Here is a 20,352-nt window from a genome sequence, read left to right as displayed (position 1 = left end):
GCAAATTATAATTTACAACCAAGAGGCTGTAGATTAAGTAAACAGCAAGGAAGTAAATTTTGCATTCACAGCCACATGGTGTGGTGTTTGCATGACTGAGGGTACACCAGACAGTGTCTCACACCTAGAGGCAATTCTGGCTGCTAGCTGGGGTTCCTTCTCCCATTTCTTCTCCTCCTTGTCCTGCCCTTGGGAAAGACTGAATCACCAAGCAGAGGTACCTGAGGCTAAATAAATTTTGGCATCCACAGGTGGGAATTAGGTGGGAGAATGTGACTCTGCAAACCACTTTGGTGACCCTCATGTTCTTGCCAGTGGTGAGACTGGACAGGCTGAAGTTTGAGTTGTGTCAGAATCTCTGAAAAGAGCCAAAAGAGCTCTTGGTGCAGTGATTTGTACCACAGGGTGATGGAGAGTGCTGCCAGACCAACACTTAATGGATAAATGGAGTTGTTCCCACTCTGAAATCTAAAAATTTAAACCAGGAGAAAGCTTTTAGATGCTTTACTTTTCTCTTTTAATGGCTTTTTGGTGACAATGCCCATATTTTTTTGCAGAGAGGGAGCAGGATTCAGACGATTTATTTTGAGAAATCCTTTGAAATGTAACTAAACCAGCCTTTAAGCAATATCACTGTGCAGAAGTTGTACTTTAATCCACTTGGTGTTTGCACAATATATTCGTCCGAGGCACTTACATGCCTAAACTGATATTATTATCTCAAAACTCTGTAGAGTTTAACATGTTTATACTCACAGCATCCACATATGGCAGAAAACAGCTATGATTTGCACTTCCCAAAGGAGGAGCAGGGCCTGGAGGGTGTGCCTGCTCTGTCCCTGAACAGAAACAGCACATTGCCCACAACTGCCCACACTGACAGGGCTGATGGCACAGTCCCCTGAGCTGGCTCACCCTGAGCCAGCCATCCTCCTGGCCAGTGCCTGCACACAGCTCAGGGGACAGCACCAATGCACACCTTTTCTATTTACTGGGAGAGACAAAAAGATCATGCAGATCCACCCCCAGAGTGGGAATATGATGCCCAAGTACACCCAGACAATTTTCACAGTAGGGTTGGTAGGTCTGATTACCCTTATGTATTATATAATACATATATATATATATATATATATATGTATGTATATATATATATGTATGTATATATATGTATGTATGTATAGATATATAATAATATATAAAATGATATATTAATATAAATGTTAATATATATAATAAATATATATATTTTTTAATAATATTATGCCCCCAAGCACCCCTCTCCAAAAGCCCTTTCTGGTGTTTATTATTTAGGGCAGAACGTGTTAGAAACATAGAGCTGCTAACTAGTTATCTTACTTGTTATTGTAATGCATCCTGGGACATCCTGAGTTTACTCCTTTGCATGTACAAAGAGAGAGACGGGGACAAGACACAACTAGGACTTTCCCTCTGAGCTGGAGGGCACCCAGGCACACTGGGAATTCCCAGATCACCCATCCCACCTTGCCTCCACGCAGATCCAGTCACACTGCAAGGGGGATGCATGAGCAGAGGTGCTGGAGCCCCTGTACCACGTGCTTTGGCACATCTCTCCCATATCCCCACATCTGCAATAACCACTTCCACCTCCCTCCAGCACAAAGAAATGAACATTAAAATCCAGGGTACTGCTGTTCAGCTTCTACCCAGCCTGGGTTTAAGCTGCTGCTTTATAGCTCTTTCTTACCAGGTTTTAACTGATGACTCTTTTTGTTTCCCTCCATTGATGGCATGATGCATTTGGCTGCCCCCACATCTATGCACAGTAGGTGAAATCCTGGCTTTATGTAAGTGGATTTTTAACTCTGGCTGTCATACATCTGCTGCTTGAGATTTCCACATACCTACACCAAAAGGATAAATAAATCTGTGCAATGATGATGGCCATCACCAGTCATGCTGTCACACTGAGTCACCAGACAGCCTGGGCTCTGTTTGCTGCAGGTTTCTGCCCAGACATGGATGGGATGGAGGGATAAAGCCACTGCACAGCTTCTGCACAGTGTGGGATTAAGGCGTGCCTGAATATGATTTTCAAAGCAGTCAATAGGTCCTGGCAAACAAGTCCATTCACTTTTGCACAGATGGACCACAGTGCTCCTCATGAACAACACCAGAGGCCAGACTTCAGTACTCTTATTTCTTTTAACAACTTACTCCATAAAGAGCAGCACTGACTCAAGGGAAAAAACCCCAACAAACAGAAACCTAATTAATCTTACCCAGAATTAATTAGGAAGGTATTCCCTTTCTGCAAGCAGGGAAATTAGAAGACAAAGTGATCTGACACCACAATGCAAATCAATGACAGAGTAAGACAAGAACTCCAGATTTTCACATCTGTGTGTTCTAACCACAAAAACATCCTCACAAGACTTCAAGAGCAGCAGCCAGTGGTTCCTGTTACACATTGCTGGTAAACAGGCTAGAATATTTTTCCATAGATAAATAGACCTGTACTTTACCCACTCTGCTACATTTTTCAGCTTAGAGAAGAATATTAGAATTCCTTTAGCAGGATAAACTCAGCCTTCCCAGCACATCAGAGACAGCCTAATGAGCACCTACCACTGAGATGCTGTGTCTGCTTCTCCTTTCTCTTCCATATGGCTCAGCTTCTGCTTTTCCCTCCTCCTCTTTTGAGCCATGAGCTGCCTCCTCTGCCCTGGGATTGCATTGGGAGCCCCTGTGCCAGGAGCCACACACCAGAATTTAGAGCCAAACAACCCCTCCTGATTCATTAAGGGCCCTCTGGGGTTTGCAATGGTCCTTCATGATGGCAGAGGCACACCTTTATGGCATTTGCCAGAGGCTGGCACACACCAGGCAAAGGGACCAAGCAATAAAATATTATAATAAGTACTATATTCAAGAAAGAGAAGGGCACAGACAGAAGGCTTAACAAGAATGATAGTGAATCTCGTGACTCTCTCTCCGGGGTCTGACACAGCCTGACCCTGATTGCTCATTAAGTTATAACAATTCACATGAAACCAATCAAACAGCCACCTGTTGGATAAACAATCTCCAACCACATTCCAAAGCAGCAAAACACAGGACAAGCAAATGAGATAAGATTGTTTTCCTTTTTCTCTGACGCCTCTCAGCTTCCCAGGAGAGGAATCCTGGGCAAAGAGGATTTTTCAGAAAATATGACAAAGGGTGTATTTTTAAAGCCAGGTGGATTCATATAGATTTCTGAGGCTGGGCTGGGTGTCAAGGCCTTACACAGGAGAATGTAAGACCTAGAATAATAAAATATGCCTGCCACCAGCACCAAGGGCTTGTGCAAACACACTGGCTTTAGGTGACCCAGAGCAGAACATGAGACCAGGAACAAGAAAAGCTTCCAATGTCTCTGGCACACCGTGCTGCTGCAGTTTTGGGGAGCAGCATGTCCACCAGTGTGACCAGGGACACTGCAGTGAAACCCCTTGTGCAGGAAGAACCCTTTGGATGGAGACACTTGCCAAGTGGAGCAGGCTGAGAGCAGGCTTGTGCTCAGGAAAGCTCAGCCACAGGGGGAAATCTGTTGTATGACTATCACCTGGCCACATTTCACAGCATGTTGCAAGGAAATTCAGGCCAGGGAGAAGCTCTAGACCTTCAGCCAAGAGCAGACAACAGCTCATCAGTTCTTTTGTTATTTTTCCTTTTCTTCCCACTTTTTTTACCTGTGGTGTTGCGCAAACTGTTGCCCTTTTGCTCTAAACTTTCAAACACACACAGCCACGAATGTAGCAGCACATGTCTTCAGTTAATTTAGCTCAGGTGGGACCAGGATTAAAGCAGAGACTGTTCAAAGGCACCTCTCTCCATCTTGGTGTGAATCACTTCCAGCAGCAGCCCTGCCTGCTCCTGTCTGCAGGCATGAGCACTCCTGCACGTGTCACAAGCACTCCTCACTCCCATTCCATTATAAAATAAATGCCCACACACATCAGAGGAAGGCTCTTTCCCCAAAATGCTCCCACTTGCTGTTTCTAGGAGCTGCCATGGCTCTCCTGACAGTGGTCACATGCCAACAGCAAGGAGAGGAATTCCAGCTGCAACCAGGTTAGGCTGCAGAGGAAGAGAGTGCAAAATAAAATGCCTTTCTCTAGGAAATTTTCCTTTTAAAAATACATTTTGTCTGGTGACACAATCATCAGTGACAGAGAGCTAACCTACATTTCCCTCAGCACCCTTCAGACAAGGCAGGACAGCACCAATGGGAAGCAAAACCTCTCTACAGCAAATCCATCTTCAAAAGCATCTGAAAAGAGCAGATTTAAAAGTCTCTGGCAGGGAGTTTTCAGCCCCAAGAAGCAAAATGTCAGAAGCACTTTCTGCAAGTGGTCCTGCTCCATGCTTACAGGAAAACAAGGCTTAATCAACAGGAAAGACCCTGGGCTGCAGTCAGATAAATATTCCTGCAGATAAGCCTAGTGAGCAATCAGAACAAGGTGATTTCTCTCCGCCCTGCTCAGCATTGCTTAATTATGGTTGCACCACTCCTGTCCCATGGCACTGGGTGATGTTTTGCACCAGGGTGACCATGCAGTTTAGAATTGAGCATTTCTGACATCACCATCACAACAAGGAGCATCACAGCCATGGTAGAATATATGTGGCATCACAGCCATGGCAGAATGGATGCCCAGCTCTGTGTTCTCCTGAAGGAATATCCCCTTTTCTGTAGCTGCAACAGACTCACAGCAGATTTTTCACGGCAAAACCCCTACGACAGAGAGAAAAATAATTGCATGAATTTTAATTTTCTACCTGATTTTTCATACTACAGATGCCAAGCCCAGTTTTTAGTAATGCTGCCTCTGTTTATGCTAATGCAGGTCTTAAAATCTCAGCTCTCTTTCAGTGGATTTCAAACTGTGTTTCTGACTCTTTCTTTACAATGTATTTTGGAGAATTGTATCTTCTTTCCTCAGGGACATCTGGACATTTAAAGGCTCCACTAGGTCTCACTCATGGATATCAGTGCTCCTTAGAGTATCATCAGTGAGGGATGAAGAAAATACAATTACAGAGTGGTAAAATGCTCCTTGCCAACAGAATAATTAGACAAAATAAACACCAAACTCCTCCAAACCATCTTCAGAACTAGTAGAGAAAGCCCTTTTCAGCTAAGCCAGGATCACACAGCCCCAAATGGGAATTTTGTCTTGGAGAAGGGAAAAGATGACATAAATATTTGGGTCTCTGAACACGATTTTCCTCCAATTTAAGAGAAAAAAATGGCCTTTACAGGCTAAGATATAACCATGTGGCATGAATCAGAATGAAATGAGCACATGTTCTGTAAATGCATCAAAGAAAGGCTTCACCAGCAACAGTATTTTCTTTTTCTATAAAATGCTTAAAAAAGTAAAAGTTTGGCTACATCAGACCTAACCAGTGTTTCAGGAAAAATAAAAAAAAAAAAAAAAAGAAAGAAAAAGAGAACCACAAAAACCTCCAGATTCATTTTCCACTGAATAATTTTCCAGGGAGAATGTTTAAAGCAGAAACCTATGGCAAGTATTTCTGCAGACCTATGAAAATAGTTTCTGTAAGAGGAGGTAACTACAGTACTGTAAAAAGAAGTCAAAACAGTGTTTCAAACAGCAACCTGTATTTCCACAAAAAAATCTAGATTTTACATTCTCCTGTTCGAGGCCTTAACACCCAGCCCAGCCACAGAAATCTATATGAATCAACCTGGCTTTAAAAATTTGTCACCATCATATTTTCTGAAAAATCCTCTTTGCCCAGGATTCCTCTCCTGGGAAGCTGAGAGGCGTCAGAGAAAAAGGAAAACAATCTTATCTCATTTGCTTCTCCTGTGTTTTGCTGCTTTGGAATGTGGTTGGAGATTGTTTATCCAACAGGTAGTTGTTTGATTGGTTTCATGTGAATTGTTTTAACTTAATGATCAGTCAGGGTCATGCTGGGTCTGGAGAGACCCTGGAGAGAGAGTCACAAGATTGATTATCATTCTTGTTAAGCCTTCTGTCTGTATCCTTCTCTTTCTTGAATATAGTTTTAGTATAGTATTCTTTAATATAATACCATAAAATATTGAATCAGCCTTCTGAGACATTGGAGTCAGATTCTCATCTCTCACCTCGTCCTGGGTACCTCACAAACACCACACACCCTTTTGCAGAGATTTTGGGGCAATGCAGACAAAATGTGTAGTGAGGTATCTTTTCTTTCAGTGTGAATATGAAAGGGATGACAATGTTCCTCATCACCTGCCATAGTACAATGCAAGTGCAGATGCAATTTAGGCCAGCACTGACTCTGGAGTCACCTGCAGACTCCTGACCAGAGTCACCTGCCTGACTGCACAGCCTGGAACAGAGGCTGGAGCTGGGACATGAGCATGCCTGGGAAACTGAGCCTCTTTTTCTGCCTCAAAACCATGGAATGTCTTCTGGAACACACTGTCACGTAGCACTCACCAGCCTCCTCAGCACAGCCTGTAGAACCTTCCTCCAGAAGAAAACTTTTAATAATGTTTTCCATGTAAAAGAATGGACTTGGGAACGCCCACGTTCATTTTGCATCTTGATTCAAAGCTGTGTTATTTCACTTCAAAGCTTTGCAGGTTGTTATGAAAAGCCTTTTCTGTTTAAATAAGTGTAACCATTTAATCAGAATGACTCCACTTCATGCCTGAGAGAGATCCCACTGTATCATAATGAATTCTCACACTGTGGCATATATGGATTTAACATTTATTATATGCCTTGCTGCAAAGCCCCTTCTACCTGAATTAATCACCAGCTATTTAATTGACTTTGGTGCACCACAGTGTAAATTACCAAGAGCTGAGAGAACCAGAACTAAATCTAAAAGACTCATTCAGTGATTACGTGAACATCAAGTAACCAGCAGTGAAACTTCTGGGCAAAGCATGAAAGGAAGGAGATGCTTATCCAAAGCCAGCAAAATGGAAAGAAAATTGCTAGGGCTCTAAATAGGCACCTTCCTGCTGCTTGGAGAGAAAAGCCTCACTCCTGCTCTCAGGGAAGCAGTGATATTATAGAGGATTACTGGCAGATCTGTATTCCTGCCCCTTCAATTGCCTGTTCCAGACCAAGCCATACAACACAGGCAGGTACACCCCCATACCCAGCTGCAAGAAATTCCTAAATGGGGATTTAGTGAGGCAGCTGCTGCAGGGCTGAAGGAAGAACTCAAGCTGATGCTGCCAAAACCTATTGCTATTAAAAAAAAAACCCAAACAATCAAGGCACATATTGTCACCCTAAGGATTTGGTACCAGCCCTTGCTGGGGAGTGGGCATTACAACAAATAACCCTCTGTTGTAATCACCAACACAGGGAAACAAACAAATTCATGGGATCTTCAAATCTTTTTGTAACTTTAAAGATTAAGGTATTAGAACAAGTTTTATTTTGAATTTTGGCCAAACCCTTTGTTTTCTCTATTGACAACAGCAGCTTTGCAACAATAGATATCTTAAAAGAAAAAAAAAATCCACTTTCATCTGAACTGTTCACATTTCTCTGAAAGCAAACAATGTTATAATGCTGTCTATTCAATGAAAATGAGAAAATTTTTTCTCCATTACTTCTTTATTCTCAAGGCTACAGGAAAAAGATAACCACTCTCCATCAGGAGTATAATGTCACTTCAATTGAAAAAAATAACCCCAAACCATAGTGCTGCCTTGCTAATGAGTTCTTACTGGGATGCTTTGACTAAGGTAACAATAACAAGTGCAAGCTTTGGAACAAGGATGTTGGCAATTGTCTTCAACTCTGAAGAAGTTGACAGAATCTTCTAAGTGGTTTTGGAAGGCATAATGAGAAAGTTTTTTGTAGTCTCCAAGGTGAAGAAGACTCTCACCATTCCTCTGTTGCTGTATAAAGGCTGGGCTCTGCTCAGGGACTCTAAAATGCCTGGTCCTGAAGCACAAGGAAGCAACAGGACTGCTGCTGAGGAAAAGGTGCTGTGTTTGGAGAAGGCATGGGGACCAGGAGTTACCAAAAGTTCTGCCACAGGCAGAAAAACAAGAAGAGAAATGAAAAGTGCTGAGGGCAGCTAGGACTAGCCAATGAGCACTCTCACACTGTCAGGATCACACAGAATCCACAGGATTACAGCTGTCCAAAAGCCATTCTGGTGGTCAATCTGAGGTCTGTTAATCTATAACCAATAAATTTGCCCATGCCCTGATCTCTACCCCAACACTAATCTTTTCTAGTCTGCTTATAACCTCTCTGCCACTGGAAAAGGGGAGATCCTCCTTTGTATTTAGCACTGACCAGTGTAACCCAACTGATGGAATAATCTTTTTTTCCACAAAGATGTCAAATTGATACTGGATTAATAACTGCTACCTTTCTGCTCCTGAAGAGCCCTGTATGCTTTTATTATCCATTGGCAAGGCCCTGGAACAGGCTGAGCAGAGAAGTTGTGGATGTCTCATCCCTGGAAGTGTTTAAGGCCAGGCTGGATGGGACTTTGAACAACGTGGTCTAGTGTAAGGTGTCCCTGCCCAGGGCACAGGGTTGGAACTGATCTTTAAAGTCCCTTCCAACTCAAATCATTCTTTGGTTCTATGGCATAAATTCCATTGCGAATGCAGAGAGATTTCCTTCTGTTCCTTCTTTTGCATAAAGCTTACACAAAACCCCCCAAGCAGGGGAACCAGCCTCACCTAAGGAATGTGGCATGGCAGATCTGTGTTTTGCTTTAATTAGCATCCTGATGTGATAGTGGCTTGGCATGCAGATCTCTGTTTTGTAACACACCGAGCCCTCGCTAGACTCCGTGAGGAACCTGGCAAACACAACACTTCCTTCCATTGTCTCTTGTTTTTCTTGGAGCCTGAATGTTTTCATTGAAATGTCACTTACATGCGCAGCTCATGCTCGGCTGCTCTCAGAGTGCACTCAGGCATTGGGCTTTCAAAAAACAAAGTGAATTCAGCACTTAATCACAAGTAGCACTCTGCTTACTTATTAGCAAAACAGTTGAGAGGCAAAATCACCAGCAGAGTGGTCCTGGTAATAACAAAAACTTGTGCAGATTTTACCACTGGTGAGTTCCTGCCTGTTTGAGCTGCTTCCCAAGGCATTGCAGGGCTATGAGGTGCTTGTGTGTGGCAGGGTAGAGCTGATAAACAGCAGGAATGGGACACTGGGACTCTGAGCCTGCAAACTTGTGGGCAGAACTTTCCTCAGTGCGTGACTTGCACCCGGCAGGAAGGAGCCTCCATCATCCCAGCTTTTCTGAGACAGAAATCATCTGAATAATTCATCAGAGTTCAGAGACCAAGCTGGGAAAACTTCAGGGTTGGGGGTTTTGGCTCAGCCCGGGATGGGTATTTTTGCAAAGGTAAGGAGAAGTACTTCAGGGTTGGGTGAAACAGGATGTTCACCCTAAAAACTTGTTCTCAGCAGAGACACCAAAGTCTCAAAAGACCTCACAGAGGAAAATACTCTGGTTTCTTTGGAGAACTAGAAACAGAGCTGACAGGATCTAGGTAAAGCAGTCCTGCCAAGAGGATCAGATCACAGGTGCCCCAAAGAAGTGGAACATTATACCAGACAGGCATTAGGGTTTTCACTTCCTTTAACTAGATCCTAGTATTGACAGGAATCCCCCTGGATTTGTCAATATTCCTGACTGTGCAAAAAATTGCAATGAAACTCACAGGTGGGTCTTCAGCTTTAACCATTACTTACCTAGCTGCACACTACCCTGGGCTGCTCCATTTGTTTTGGAGGTGCCTTTTAGACCCATTTTTAGCCTGTTTTCCAAAGGCAGTGAGGCTGTGACCCTCCATCCGAACTTGCCAGCCCTTAGCAATTTCTGACCCATTGGGTGAACTTCAACCAACTTTGACAGAGGAGTAGAGGTAGCAAAAATATTAAGTTCCTACCTATTTTAAGCAATACAGATGAATAAAGGAGAAAAAGGCAATTACTGTCCTAATAGATTTTTAACATGGTCCCCTATTCTGCTGGAGAAGCAACGGCCTCAGATCCTGTGGCTTTGACTAGCACAAGTTACACAAAAATCTCAGGGAAACCAAACTCTGCTGCTTCACACTTCAGTGCAGGTGAACAATAGAGATGAAATCGGTCAAGCCTTGGAAATCTGCTCTGATCTACGCAGGCAGCACAGTCAGAAACAGCATTTGCAAATGGACCCACAAAACTCAGCTGGAAAAGACATTTAGATTGGATTATTAGGAAAAATTTCTTCACTGAAAGGATTGTCAAGCACGGGAACAGACTGCACAGGGAAGTGGTGGAGTCACCACCTCTGGAGGTACTTGGAAGATGTGTGGATGTGGCACCTGGGGACATGGTGGGATTGGCAGTGACAGGTTAATGGTTGGACTCAATGATCTTTGAGGCCTTTTCCAACCTAAATGACTCTAAGTTTCCATGTGTTTATGTAAATCCATTTTTATGCATGATCTTCCAGCATGCAGAAAATGAATCATCAATACCCAAAGAGGCTGCTTATGCTAATGAAACATTCGTATCTGACATCACCAACCACAACAGATTATCAAGATCTTTCCCTATACTGACAAGTATAATAAGGCAGATCACTTGTAAGATACAGTAAGGTAATTCTTACCAAATGGCACCAACAGCAACCAAAAATCCTATAACTGCTTTTTAACAGAGCTTACTATTACACCAAAATTGTTTAATAAAACTATTTCTGAAAGCAATTTATTTCCCCCTGTCTTCTACAATATTCTCTGGGGAAATCTCAAGCAGCTTCCAGAAGGAATGAAACTTTCAAAGTTTCATTTCAGTTTTTGTCTTTGTTGCCTATGTAACAGTACTACAGAAAATCCAAACTTGGGAAGGAGCAGATTTTTTCCTGGTTGGAAAGCACATCATCCTCATGGAAATAGGACAAATGTTCTACAGTATTTTTCTATAGTGCCTGCAAAAGTTTGGCAGAGTCATCACAGAAGAGGCAGCAATTATCTACATCTGTATTTGGCTTTGTAGCTGCACCAGTGATCACCTCACACCAAAGCTGGGAGTCAAAGACAGCAAGGAGTCATCCACAACCTTGCCAAACTTAGAAACACCGGGTTGGAATATCTTGCATTTTGGGAAAATAAATAAAGCAAAAATAGCCCAGCCCTTTATAAGGAACAGTATAACCCCTGGAAACAGCACATGAAATTCTGAGCTGTCAAATCCAGCAATCTCCAACATGGACTTCAGGTCCACCTTGCACTAAGAGGATTGTGTCAGTTTGAACAGTTCTGTCATGGTTTGTACACAATAAATGTGAAAACAAGGTGGTGAAACCAAAGCCAGAGATCTTCTTTCCCCATGGACATACTGGGAAACACACAGAGCAGATTCACCAACAGCTATGTAACCCTGGGAAGTGCTCCCAGAGGGACTGGCAGGAACAAATTGAGTGTCAAGTAGACATGGACAGCTGCCTCTTAACCTCCCTCCTTTCCAACCCCAGCACAGACACTGAGACCTTTACTTGCCCATATCTTTGACAGAATAAATGAGGTGTGATATTTATCCTTCAAGCTGGCCTGCTAACAAGCATGGCTTTCATGTAAAAGGAGATGCACTCAAGGACAAACACAAACAGGGAGGCTTGGTCTGCCTTCAAAAACCTTCTCCCACAGAGGTGCTGCGAGATGCTCAGGGGCTGTAATGTCAATTTTCCACAACACAGCAAGGAGTGCTCTAAAGTTTGGTAATGAAAATGCTGTCCACACCACAAAATAATCCTTGGGAAGTATTAGCTAGAGTCCACTTTGCAAGCAATGACCCAGGGAAAAGGACAAATGGATCTGAGATTTGTTGTGCTCATGATACTGATCTCTGAGTGGCCCTGATTATACCCTTCTTTTTTTTGCAGTCTAAATGTGGCTTTCTCAAAGCTGCTTGATCAGAACCCCTTCTGCTTCACAGAACCCAAGTTTTAAAGGAAGGCAAAATTAGGAGAAATTGTTTAGGAGAAATACACAAAAATGAGAAGCTGAAAAACCCACAGGGAATCTAATAATAATCAGAGCAGAAATATAAACAAAAAGATAAGATACTTCATGCTGTGCAATGGTTCATAGCCATTGTATCAACAAGTTGGTGTTACCTTGGAAACAAGAGATTATCCATACATGCCTTCTCCCAAACAAGAATCCATGAAAGGAGGGAAGCAAAATGGATTTTGAGCCTCCTGGACTTTGCAGTGTTGCCACCCAACTCTTGATACCAATTGATCCCAAGCCTAACTATTGATGAGCACTCAGAGGCAGTGCAGAGGCTGCACCATCCTTCAGGTGACATCCAAGGAGATGAGGGTGAGTACCTGGCTTGGAGAACCCTGAGTAACCTGGAGGGTTCTTGTCCTCTCCACCTTGAGACAGCACAGCACTTTCCCAAAAAAGTGCAGGAAGATCATTCCCTCCCTTCCCTTTAGTGCTCTTGGTCTATCTTGTAACACAAGGCACAGCTCTTTATTGGGGCTGGGGACTGCCCCAAATGCTGCTGATGGGCTCTGGCTGCTGCCTTCAGCTGGGCATCTCACCCCACTGGACCTGTGCCCCCTGGAACAGCCACATTCTTGGCCTTTGGAAAATCAACTGGCTGGGTTTACACGTACAGCTATAACAGAAGGGATAATTCCCTAGGAAGTGTTGAATGGTGATCAAATAAAAATTTATACCAAGATGTAATCAGTGTCACCTCTCATTACAGAACTACATTTCAGATAACCCAAATATCTGGATGCAATTATTTTATAAAAGTGATGGTTACACTATATTAAACAAGCTAATAATAAGTAGGAATAATATCTATTTATTTTTCTGAAGACATTAAACAAAACTAAGGATTTATGAATCAACTTATCACAAAATTGGTACTTCCCACAGTCCAGCTGGCTTGTTGGAATTTGTACAACACTAATGTTTCTCTCCTTTTGCAGCACTCTGAACTGAGATGTAGGGCTACAGAAACACACTAAGAATTTACAGGATGTTATTCTCCCCACAATGCCAGCACAACAACTTCTGAGGACATCACCATGCCTGGACCTTACCAGCAGACAAGGGACCAGCATTTTCCCCAAGGGCTTCCCCTGAGGCATTTAACCCAGAGATGCCTCTGTCAGATGCTCCAGGCTTCCCTATGGCACATCAGGCTCTTCTCAGCTGTAATTCACTCCCCTGCCCTGTCTGTTCTTCTCTTTTCCTTGATGCAATCTCACAAAACCACTCTGGTTTGATTTGGGTGAGACTAGTCACAAAACAATTTAATTCCCAATTTAACAACAACACACCACACAGCTAGAGGTCTGGTTTTGACCACCCTCCAGGGATTTTGCAGTCTGTAGCACACAAGACAAATACCTCGTATATATCCCATCTTTTGGGTTAAAGAGCAAAACCAGAGCAAGAAGAGTTGGCAACTTTGACATAAAGACTTCATTAGGTTCAGTACTTACAACTGCATGACCAAATATAAATGGTTTGGACTCTCATAGATGTCTTCCAGAGCAACTATATTTTCATGCTTGATCCTGAAAAAATACAAGATAAGATGAAATAGTGAATTTCATTTTTTTTTCACATGACTGCAAAACACAGAGCTATTTTTAGTTACACAATACTTGTAAGTGTTTTATTCAACATTATGAACTTTTTGCAAGGATATGTAGTGATAGAACAAGGGAAAATGATTTTTAGCTGAAAGAGGGTAGATTTGGATTAGATACTATGAAAAAATTATTTCCTGTGAGGGTGGTGAGGCACTGGCACAAGTTGCCAAAAGAAGTTGCAGATGCCTCATCCCTGGAAGTGTTCAAAGCCAGGCTGGACAGGGCTTTGAGCAACCTGGACAAGTGGAAGGTGCTCCTGCCCAAGCAGGGGGATAGGAACCAGATGATCCTTGTAGTTTTGACAAAAGTTAACAGTCCAAAGTGCTTCACAGCCCAGAATACAGTTATTATTCAGAAAAAAAATATTTCAATCATCTCTGAAGCCAAAATGCGTAGCAGTTAAGTATTTGAGGCACTAGAGGTATTCAGTTCCTGTGCCAGATGAATGAAGATAGTTGGTTGGAGGCTGGATTCTCATGAAGCTTTGCTGCAGGGTGCAAGGGAGTGACAGAGGCAGGCTGGCAGGGAGAAAGCAGGGATCTGACCCCCTGGAGAAGCTCACACAGGGAACCAGCAGCCATGTGACAGCCCCACGCTCCTTCCCACCAAATTCCTGCTGCTCTGATGTTAAGCCTGGACTTGCTGCCTGAATTTCCCTACAGCATCGTTAAGCTCTTTGTGCACCAGCTTCAAGAGTCTTCATGGCTTTTTTACATCCTCACCATCCCCACCATCCTCTTGCCAAAACATTAGCTCTAAAGAGAAAAATCATCTCTACAAGCACACATCTAATTAGCTACTTCAGCAATGCCTCGATGGGTTTGTTCCTTAAATGTTTACAAATAATTTGCAAAGGATATATTTAATTGTTTAATTGTGCAGATCCTGAAGAGAGTACCCCAGTGCAAGTCCAGGGCAGAACATTATTTACACCAATTCCAAACAATATTTTAAGTGCAAGAGAAAGATGGAAAATTCTAAGAAGAGGCCATTCATTAAGCAGATGGGTATGTTCAGAAGGAAAGTAAACATGTAGTGTCAGCAAATGCAAAACTCTCTGCATGTTTCTAGGTTCAAGTAGCTTAATTAAGATGCTTAATCATGTGTCAGGACCTTATCCTCTATGGTCACAAGTGTCCTAACACCTGTGTGATGACGTGGAGAGCAGAAGGTCCATTGTGCCCAGCAAGATCTTTCCCACAAGCATACAGACTAATTCAATTTCCTCTGAATTCACTGAAAATATTAGGACTGACCTGAATTTATGCCCATAATCACTCATCAAAAGCTGTGTTCATGCAAGGACCTTCACACACAGGAAATTTAATGTCAGCAATAAGCAAACTCAAATGTAATACACTGCAGGATGTTAGAGCAACAAACACATGACTTGGCTCTTCATTCCACCTAAATGACTTGAAAATCCCATGGTACTTCAGCAAAATTTCCAGGTAGATTGCATCACAAATTAAATTCTTAATATTTGCAACAGGAAACCAATACACCACCCCCTTGGCTTTACACAACAAATGTTTGGAAGGATTTTTTTACTGTGCAGGTCTAGTGCCTGGTCCCTTTAAGGTTTAGTTAGAACAAGAGCAGGTTTGCCTTGTTTAGTTGAGTTGAAGGTGTGTTAGAAATGACATTTAAAGCAATTTGTGATTTTTAATGAAAACTATAATATTTATTTATCCATTTTCCTTTATGCACCACACACATTCACCTGATCCTTTGTGCTCCTCCTACTATCACAATGATGGCAGTTTAACACAATCAATCTGTACTGTTTAAATTCTCCAGTTTAGTCTGGAGTATGGTTGTGTGAAAAACACCAATCACTTGTTTTTCAAATTTTAAAAAGTTTAATGATAATAAAATGGTTTTAAAAATAGCTATATAATTAGAGTAATAATAATTTGGACAATTTGGATTAGGACAATATGAGAGAACAGAAACAAAGAGTTACAGACGTCTGAGTACCGCTTTCTGGACAAAATAAGCCTGAAAAAGGACACAGTTAACAGAGGATTAACCCTTAAAAACAACAGACTTTTGAATATTCATACATCTCACACATGATGCATAAATTCCACTCAAACACAGGAGTCTGTCTGGTCAGTGTCAACTTCTTCCTCTTAATCCTGACAGCGTCTTCATGGCTGATGGAGGCAGGAAGAAGTTCATTTCTTCTGATAAGAGGGCAATAAATTCTCTTTTTCTGAAAGATTTAGGTGTCCTGTGGCTGCTATCTGGTGTGAGTACCTCATTCCTTTCTTAAAAAAATATCCCACATACATAGTTCCTATTTTAACTTCAAAAGTCACCTTTTAACTACAAAATTATATTTACCACATGATTAAAATGTTAATACAGCACTACTAATCAATACAACATAATACATACAGTAAATATCTGCTTAGAGCCATACAATATGAACTTTTCGCCGTTTTCCCCATGCATTCACTGCTGCTTTGCATTTCTAGTTTTGGGAAGCCTCAGAGGCTCCCCAAAGCAGCCTCACCATCACACTCAGGGTCACCCAGAGCCAGGGAGGCAGAGGCTGGGGGAGAGCTGATCAGAGATGCAGTGCTGACACGGGGCTGCTGCAGATCCTCTCCCCTCCCTGATGTGCCAACCAAACGGGCACTGCACCCTGTGCTCTGGAGGGAGGGCACACAAACTGCTCCGTGCCACAGAGAAAGGGGAGAAAAGGCTAAGTCCCACCCCTGCAGGGTCCTCTGTATTGAGCCCATCTGTCCCCCACCCTGAAATCAGAGGCAGAATGTGAGCATGTGGGAAGACAGCAAATACGAAGTGTAATCTGGGAGGAGACAGCTGAAGAAGCTGAATCACCCCCCAAAGGACACAAGGAGCATCTCTCAAAGGGATGATGGCATTTGGAGCACGATGTGCCTTTGGGAGGTGGTGTCTGTACATATCAGCCACCCCTGCTGGTGGTGCTGTGTTGGGGAAGGTGAAACAGGAAAACCTTATAAATATGATTGCCTGGCAAAGGATTTTGAGACTATGGAAACTATAAGTGAGATTGAAATGAAAGCAAACTCTGAGATACCTTAGCTACTGAACAACTGGAAAACAATGGTGTGGCCAGCTGAAAGTAATCCCCTTTGGATGAAACAACACCCTCTGCTTGCAGACAGGTCCAAGGGTCAGAGCAGACCCCACTAGCTTGGCAGAAGAGGTCTAAAGAGGAGTTTTTAGGGTTTAAAATGTAACACAGTATGGTAATGTAATGATTCTTATAGGCTGGATGTAAATGCTATAGGATTTGTATATTGTAGTAGATTGGTTAGTGAGAATTAGAATATTCAACACAGAAGAAGATTTACGGTATAGTAACAGGAAATTCTCTCTCATTTACTCTTTTGTCCTCTCTCTTTTACTCTTTTGCTCTCATCTTCTTTATCATTCTCTTGCCTTCTCCCTCTTTACCTCTCCCTCTCTCAGTCCTGCTCTGAGCTGTGGCTGGCAGCTCCAAGCAGCATCTCTGCACCCAGGCCTTTGGCAATAAACCACAAGTTCTATGACTGTCAGAACTCAGGATATTCCTCTGGCTGCCCTGGAGGGCTTGAGCCCTGCTTGGGGGGCTCAGAGACCCTGGCACAGAGCCCAAGACCCCTGTGCCTTTGATTTAGCCCTTGGAGAAACCAATTACCAACTTTTATATGAGAAATTACAAGTGAAGAGAGTTTAAATGGAATAATAGTTAGCTGGTCGCGGAGTGAAAAATAGATTTTTGGAGTTTTTAGAATGGGGGTTCAGGGGGCAAGATGGAGTAATCTGGGCATGTCCAGCCTTTCTCCTTCTTGGCCTCCATCTTCTGGATGAACAATATTCATTTCAATAACACCCTGGGGTTTGGACAAGCAGGTGTGGCATCATCAGAATGTTTTGTTGGTAGCACAAAGTCCAATGGTGATGGAGCAAATGTGTCCCACTCCTCTGCCAGCAGATGAGCAGTGCCAGATGTGAGTAACAGGCAGACACTCCCTCTGGCTTGCAGGGATGCTTGGGTACATTGAGAGCCACGGAAAGCACTGTGAAGTGGCAGCTCCTTGCTGGTCATGGATGAGGAGGGATTTGGGGATGAGTTAATTAACTCCACTTTTATCCCCTTCTAGAAGCACCAAGTGAGTCTCAAAGGTTCAGAGGATTCATTCTGCTAAGCCTCCAAATGCCTGCACACAGCCCTGCAGAAATACTCACTGGACTGCCTGATCTACTCAAGACTGACAGGATTTATTATTTTAAAAGGTGCTGCTCTCCCTTTACAGAAGGGGAAGCATTGTGCAGAAAAACAAGTTTTTTCTGTAATCACCAGCAAGAATGGAGCAGAGAGGGCCAAGACTGTTCAATCCCAGAGTAATATCTTAATCAATGGGCCATATTATTGCAATTCCTTCTCCTTCCTACCTCAGTGAGAGAATCTTAACCCCACTTCTCTGCAGACCCTTTCTTCCTTCTGTCCTCCCTCTCCAGACTCCCAACATTATCCCCCCCTGCAATAGATAAATCTGCCTGATTAACTCTGCACAAAGCAGCTCGCTGATGCTTCAGGTACATGATAGTGCAATATTGGGGCTGTAGCAGAGGGGACACGGACATGGGATGGGGTGACAGCAGTTCCCATTACTTGCTTCCAAAGAAAAAAAGCCCTGAAAGTGAACATCAAAGCAGGGACTTGCTTAAACAAATTGGATCCCATTATGCAAATTGATATGAAATTAGGAAAATTGCCCTTGCCACCTTTGCAACCTCCCTTTCATCACATTTGCTATTTTTCCTGATGCTCCCCCCTCCATCCTGGCAAACCCCATGTGCTGCTTGCATCTCCCACATCCCAAAGTGTCCCCAAAGTTCCTCCATCTGTGGCACAAAGGGCAGGTGCCACCTCCAGCCACCACTGCTTTGTTCAGTTTCAGGAATACTCTGAGGCCATTATACAGAAAGAAGTTGTCTAGAATCAAAAATACAAATAAAGAGAGGCCAATTCTTTTTTAGATTCAGGACTTTTCACCCTACAATTCTCATGTGATGCTGCAATCCATGGGAAACAGAAGAGGAAGATAAATCTAGGAGTAAGAATCAAGGGAATTTAAGTATACAAAAAAAAAATCAAACATAAAGAGGGATTAAACCTGGTAAGAAACTATGAAAGGTTTAGTATAAAAAAGAAACTATGAAACTATGAAAAGAAAGGATGGATTCCCCCTGTTCAGAGCAGCTCTGGGTTGGATGCTGTGCCTCAGGCAGACACAAACCTTGGGGCTCAATGCAACCATGCAAAATTATTAAGCTTCCCCTCCAGACTTTCAGTCTATGATTCTGCCATGTGCTTTTACAAAGGGGTCAATGACACAAATGAATGAAGGCAATGTTGTGCTCGAGCAATATTTTAACACACAGCCAGCCAAGATTTAAGGGAGCAAACTGAACTGGGCAACCAAGGACTTCAAGTGAGTTTTCTGGGCATGGCAGCTGTGCAAACAAGGGCTGACAAAAGAGTGCTTGATCTGCAGCAGAGCCCAAGCACACACTGGCCCCCTCTGCTTCCTGTGGAGACGTTGCATGAGAGAATTGATAAGGGAATTGCCATTTTTCTCCAACTGCTACTGCTAAAACACAGAAACTTCACCTCCAAAGGGGCTGAAACACACCCCCTAAACAAGACCTGACATGACCAGGGGTGACATCTGGCTCTGCTCACCAGTTTCCATCATGCCAGATGGGCTGTGCTGCAGCACTGGGGTGGTGATGAGTACATGGCATGGCACCCCAGTGATGCTAAAATCCGCCCTTGCCACTGCCTGGCACAGAGACACTACATCCTACTCACTTCCACCAGAAGTGCACAAGCCCCCATAGGTCCAGATCTAGCTCTAATGGACAGTATTCACTTCAATGTTTGCCAAAAAAAATCTAAAAATCAATAAATTCCATGGGCTTTGGCAGGAGATTGCTTTTAAGAAGGAAGGGATTAAAATTTGGAAGTTGATGTACAATAAGGGAAACCAAATCCTTTAGTGCCTGAGCTTTCTGTACATCTCTGCTGGCTCCTGACCATCCCAGAGGCCAAAGAGCTGGCATTAAACCTGCTGTGTGCTGCCATGGATCATTAATTAGAGGGGCTGCCCTCTGCACAGATAAAAGCAGAGAACCCAGATTTTGCTGTTGTTTTGGCTGCTGATCTGCCAGGACAGCACGTGACACACCCCAGCTATAAACCACGACAGAATCACTTACATTAATATCTATCATATTTAACACCAAAAACCAGGATCAGTTAGAAGAATGCCGCACAAAAACCTTGGGCAAACACAAGAGCTGCTTAAGTAGGGCAGGCCCCCCCCACAACAACTCTTTCCAAGCCAGTGCTGCATTTGCAAGACGTGACATTTAATGCTGCACCTCCACGAGCAGCACGTGTCACGGGGAAAATGCCACAAGAAAGCAGGAATCATTTTGCAAAAGCCAGAACCAACAAAGCGTGAGGCTGTGAGGATTCGTGGCTTTGAGTAACCAAATGTCTTTGAGAATCAATGTTCCATTATTCCCACACGGACCCTGGAGAGAGTTTGGTCTGCAGCATCAGGGTTGATGAGTTCACCAGTTGGCCAAGGGAAGTGTTTAAATCAGTTTCTGCTGTGGAGGGCACTGCAAACTTACCTC

General features: G+C 43.1%; 1 protein-coding gene across 3 annotated transcripts in view; it reads right to left on the bottom strand.

Moving 5' to 3' along the window:
- Positions 1 to 20,352, bottom strand: part of CAMK1D (calcium/calmodulin dependent protein kinase ID) — a 222,453-nt gene that overhangs the window by 75,272 nt on the left and 126,829 nt on the right. For all 3 annotated transcript variants that reach the window (XM_063153729.1, XM_063153730.1, XM_063153731.1), the window contains exon 3: positions 13,510 to 13,584. In XM_063153729.1, coding sequence (XP_063009799.1) covers positions 13,510 to 13,584 — 75 coding nt within the window. The remainder of the gene's footprint in view (positions 1 to 13,509; positions 13,585 to 20,352) is intronic.

Source organism: Melospiza melodia, chromosome 4, assembly GCF_035770615.1.
Source record: "Melospiza melodia melodia isolate bMelMel2 chromosome 4, bMelMel2.pri, whole genome shotgun sequence".
Taxonomy (NCBI): Eukaryota; Metazoa; Chordata; class Aves; order Passeriformes; family Passerellidae; genus Melospiza; species Melospiza melodia.
Note: the sequence above shows the minus strand (reverse complement) of the source record. Positions and strands in the feature narration are given on the sequence as shown.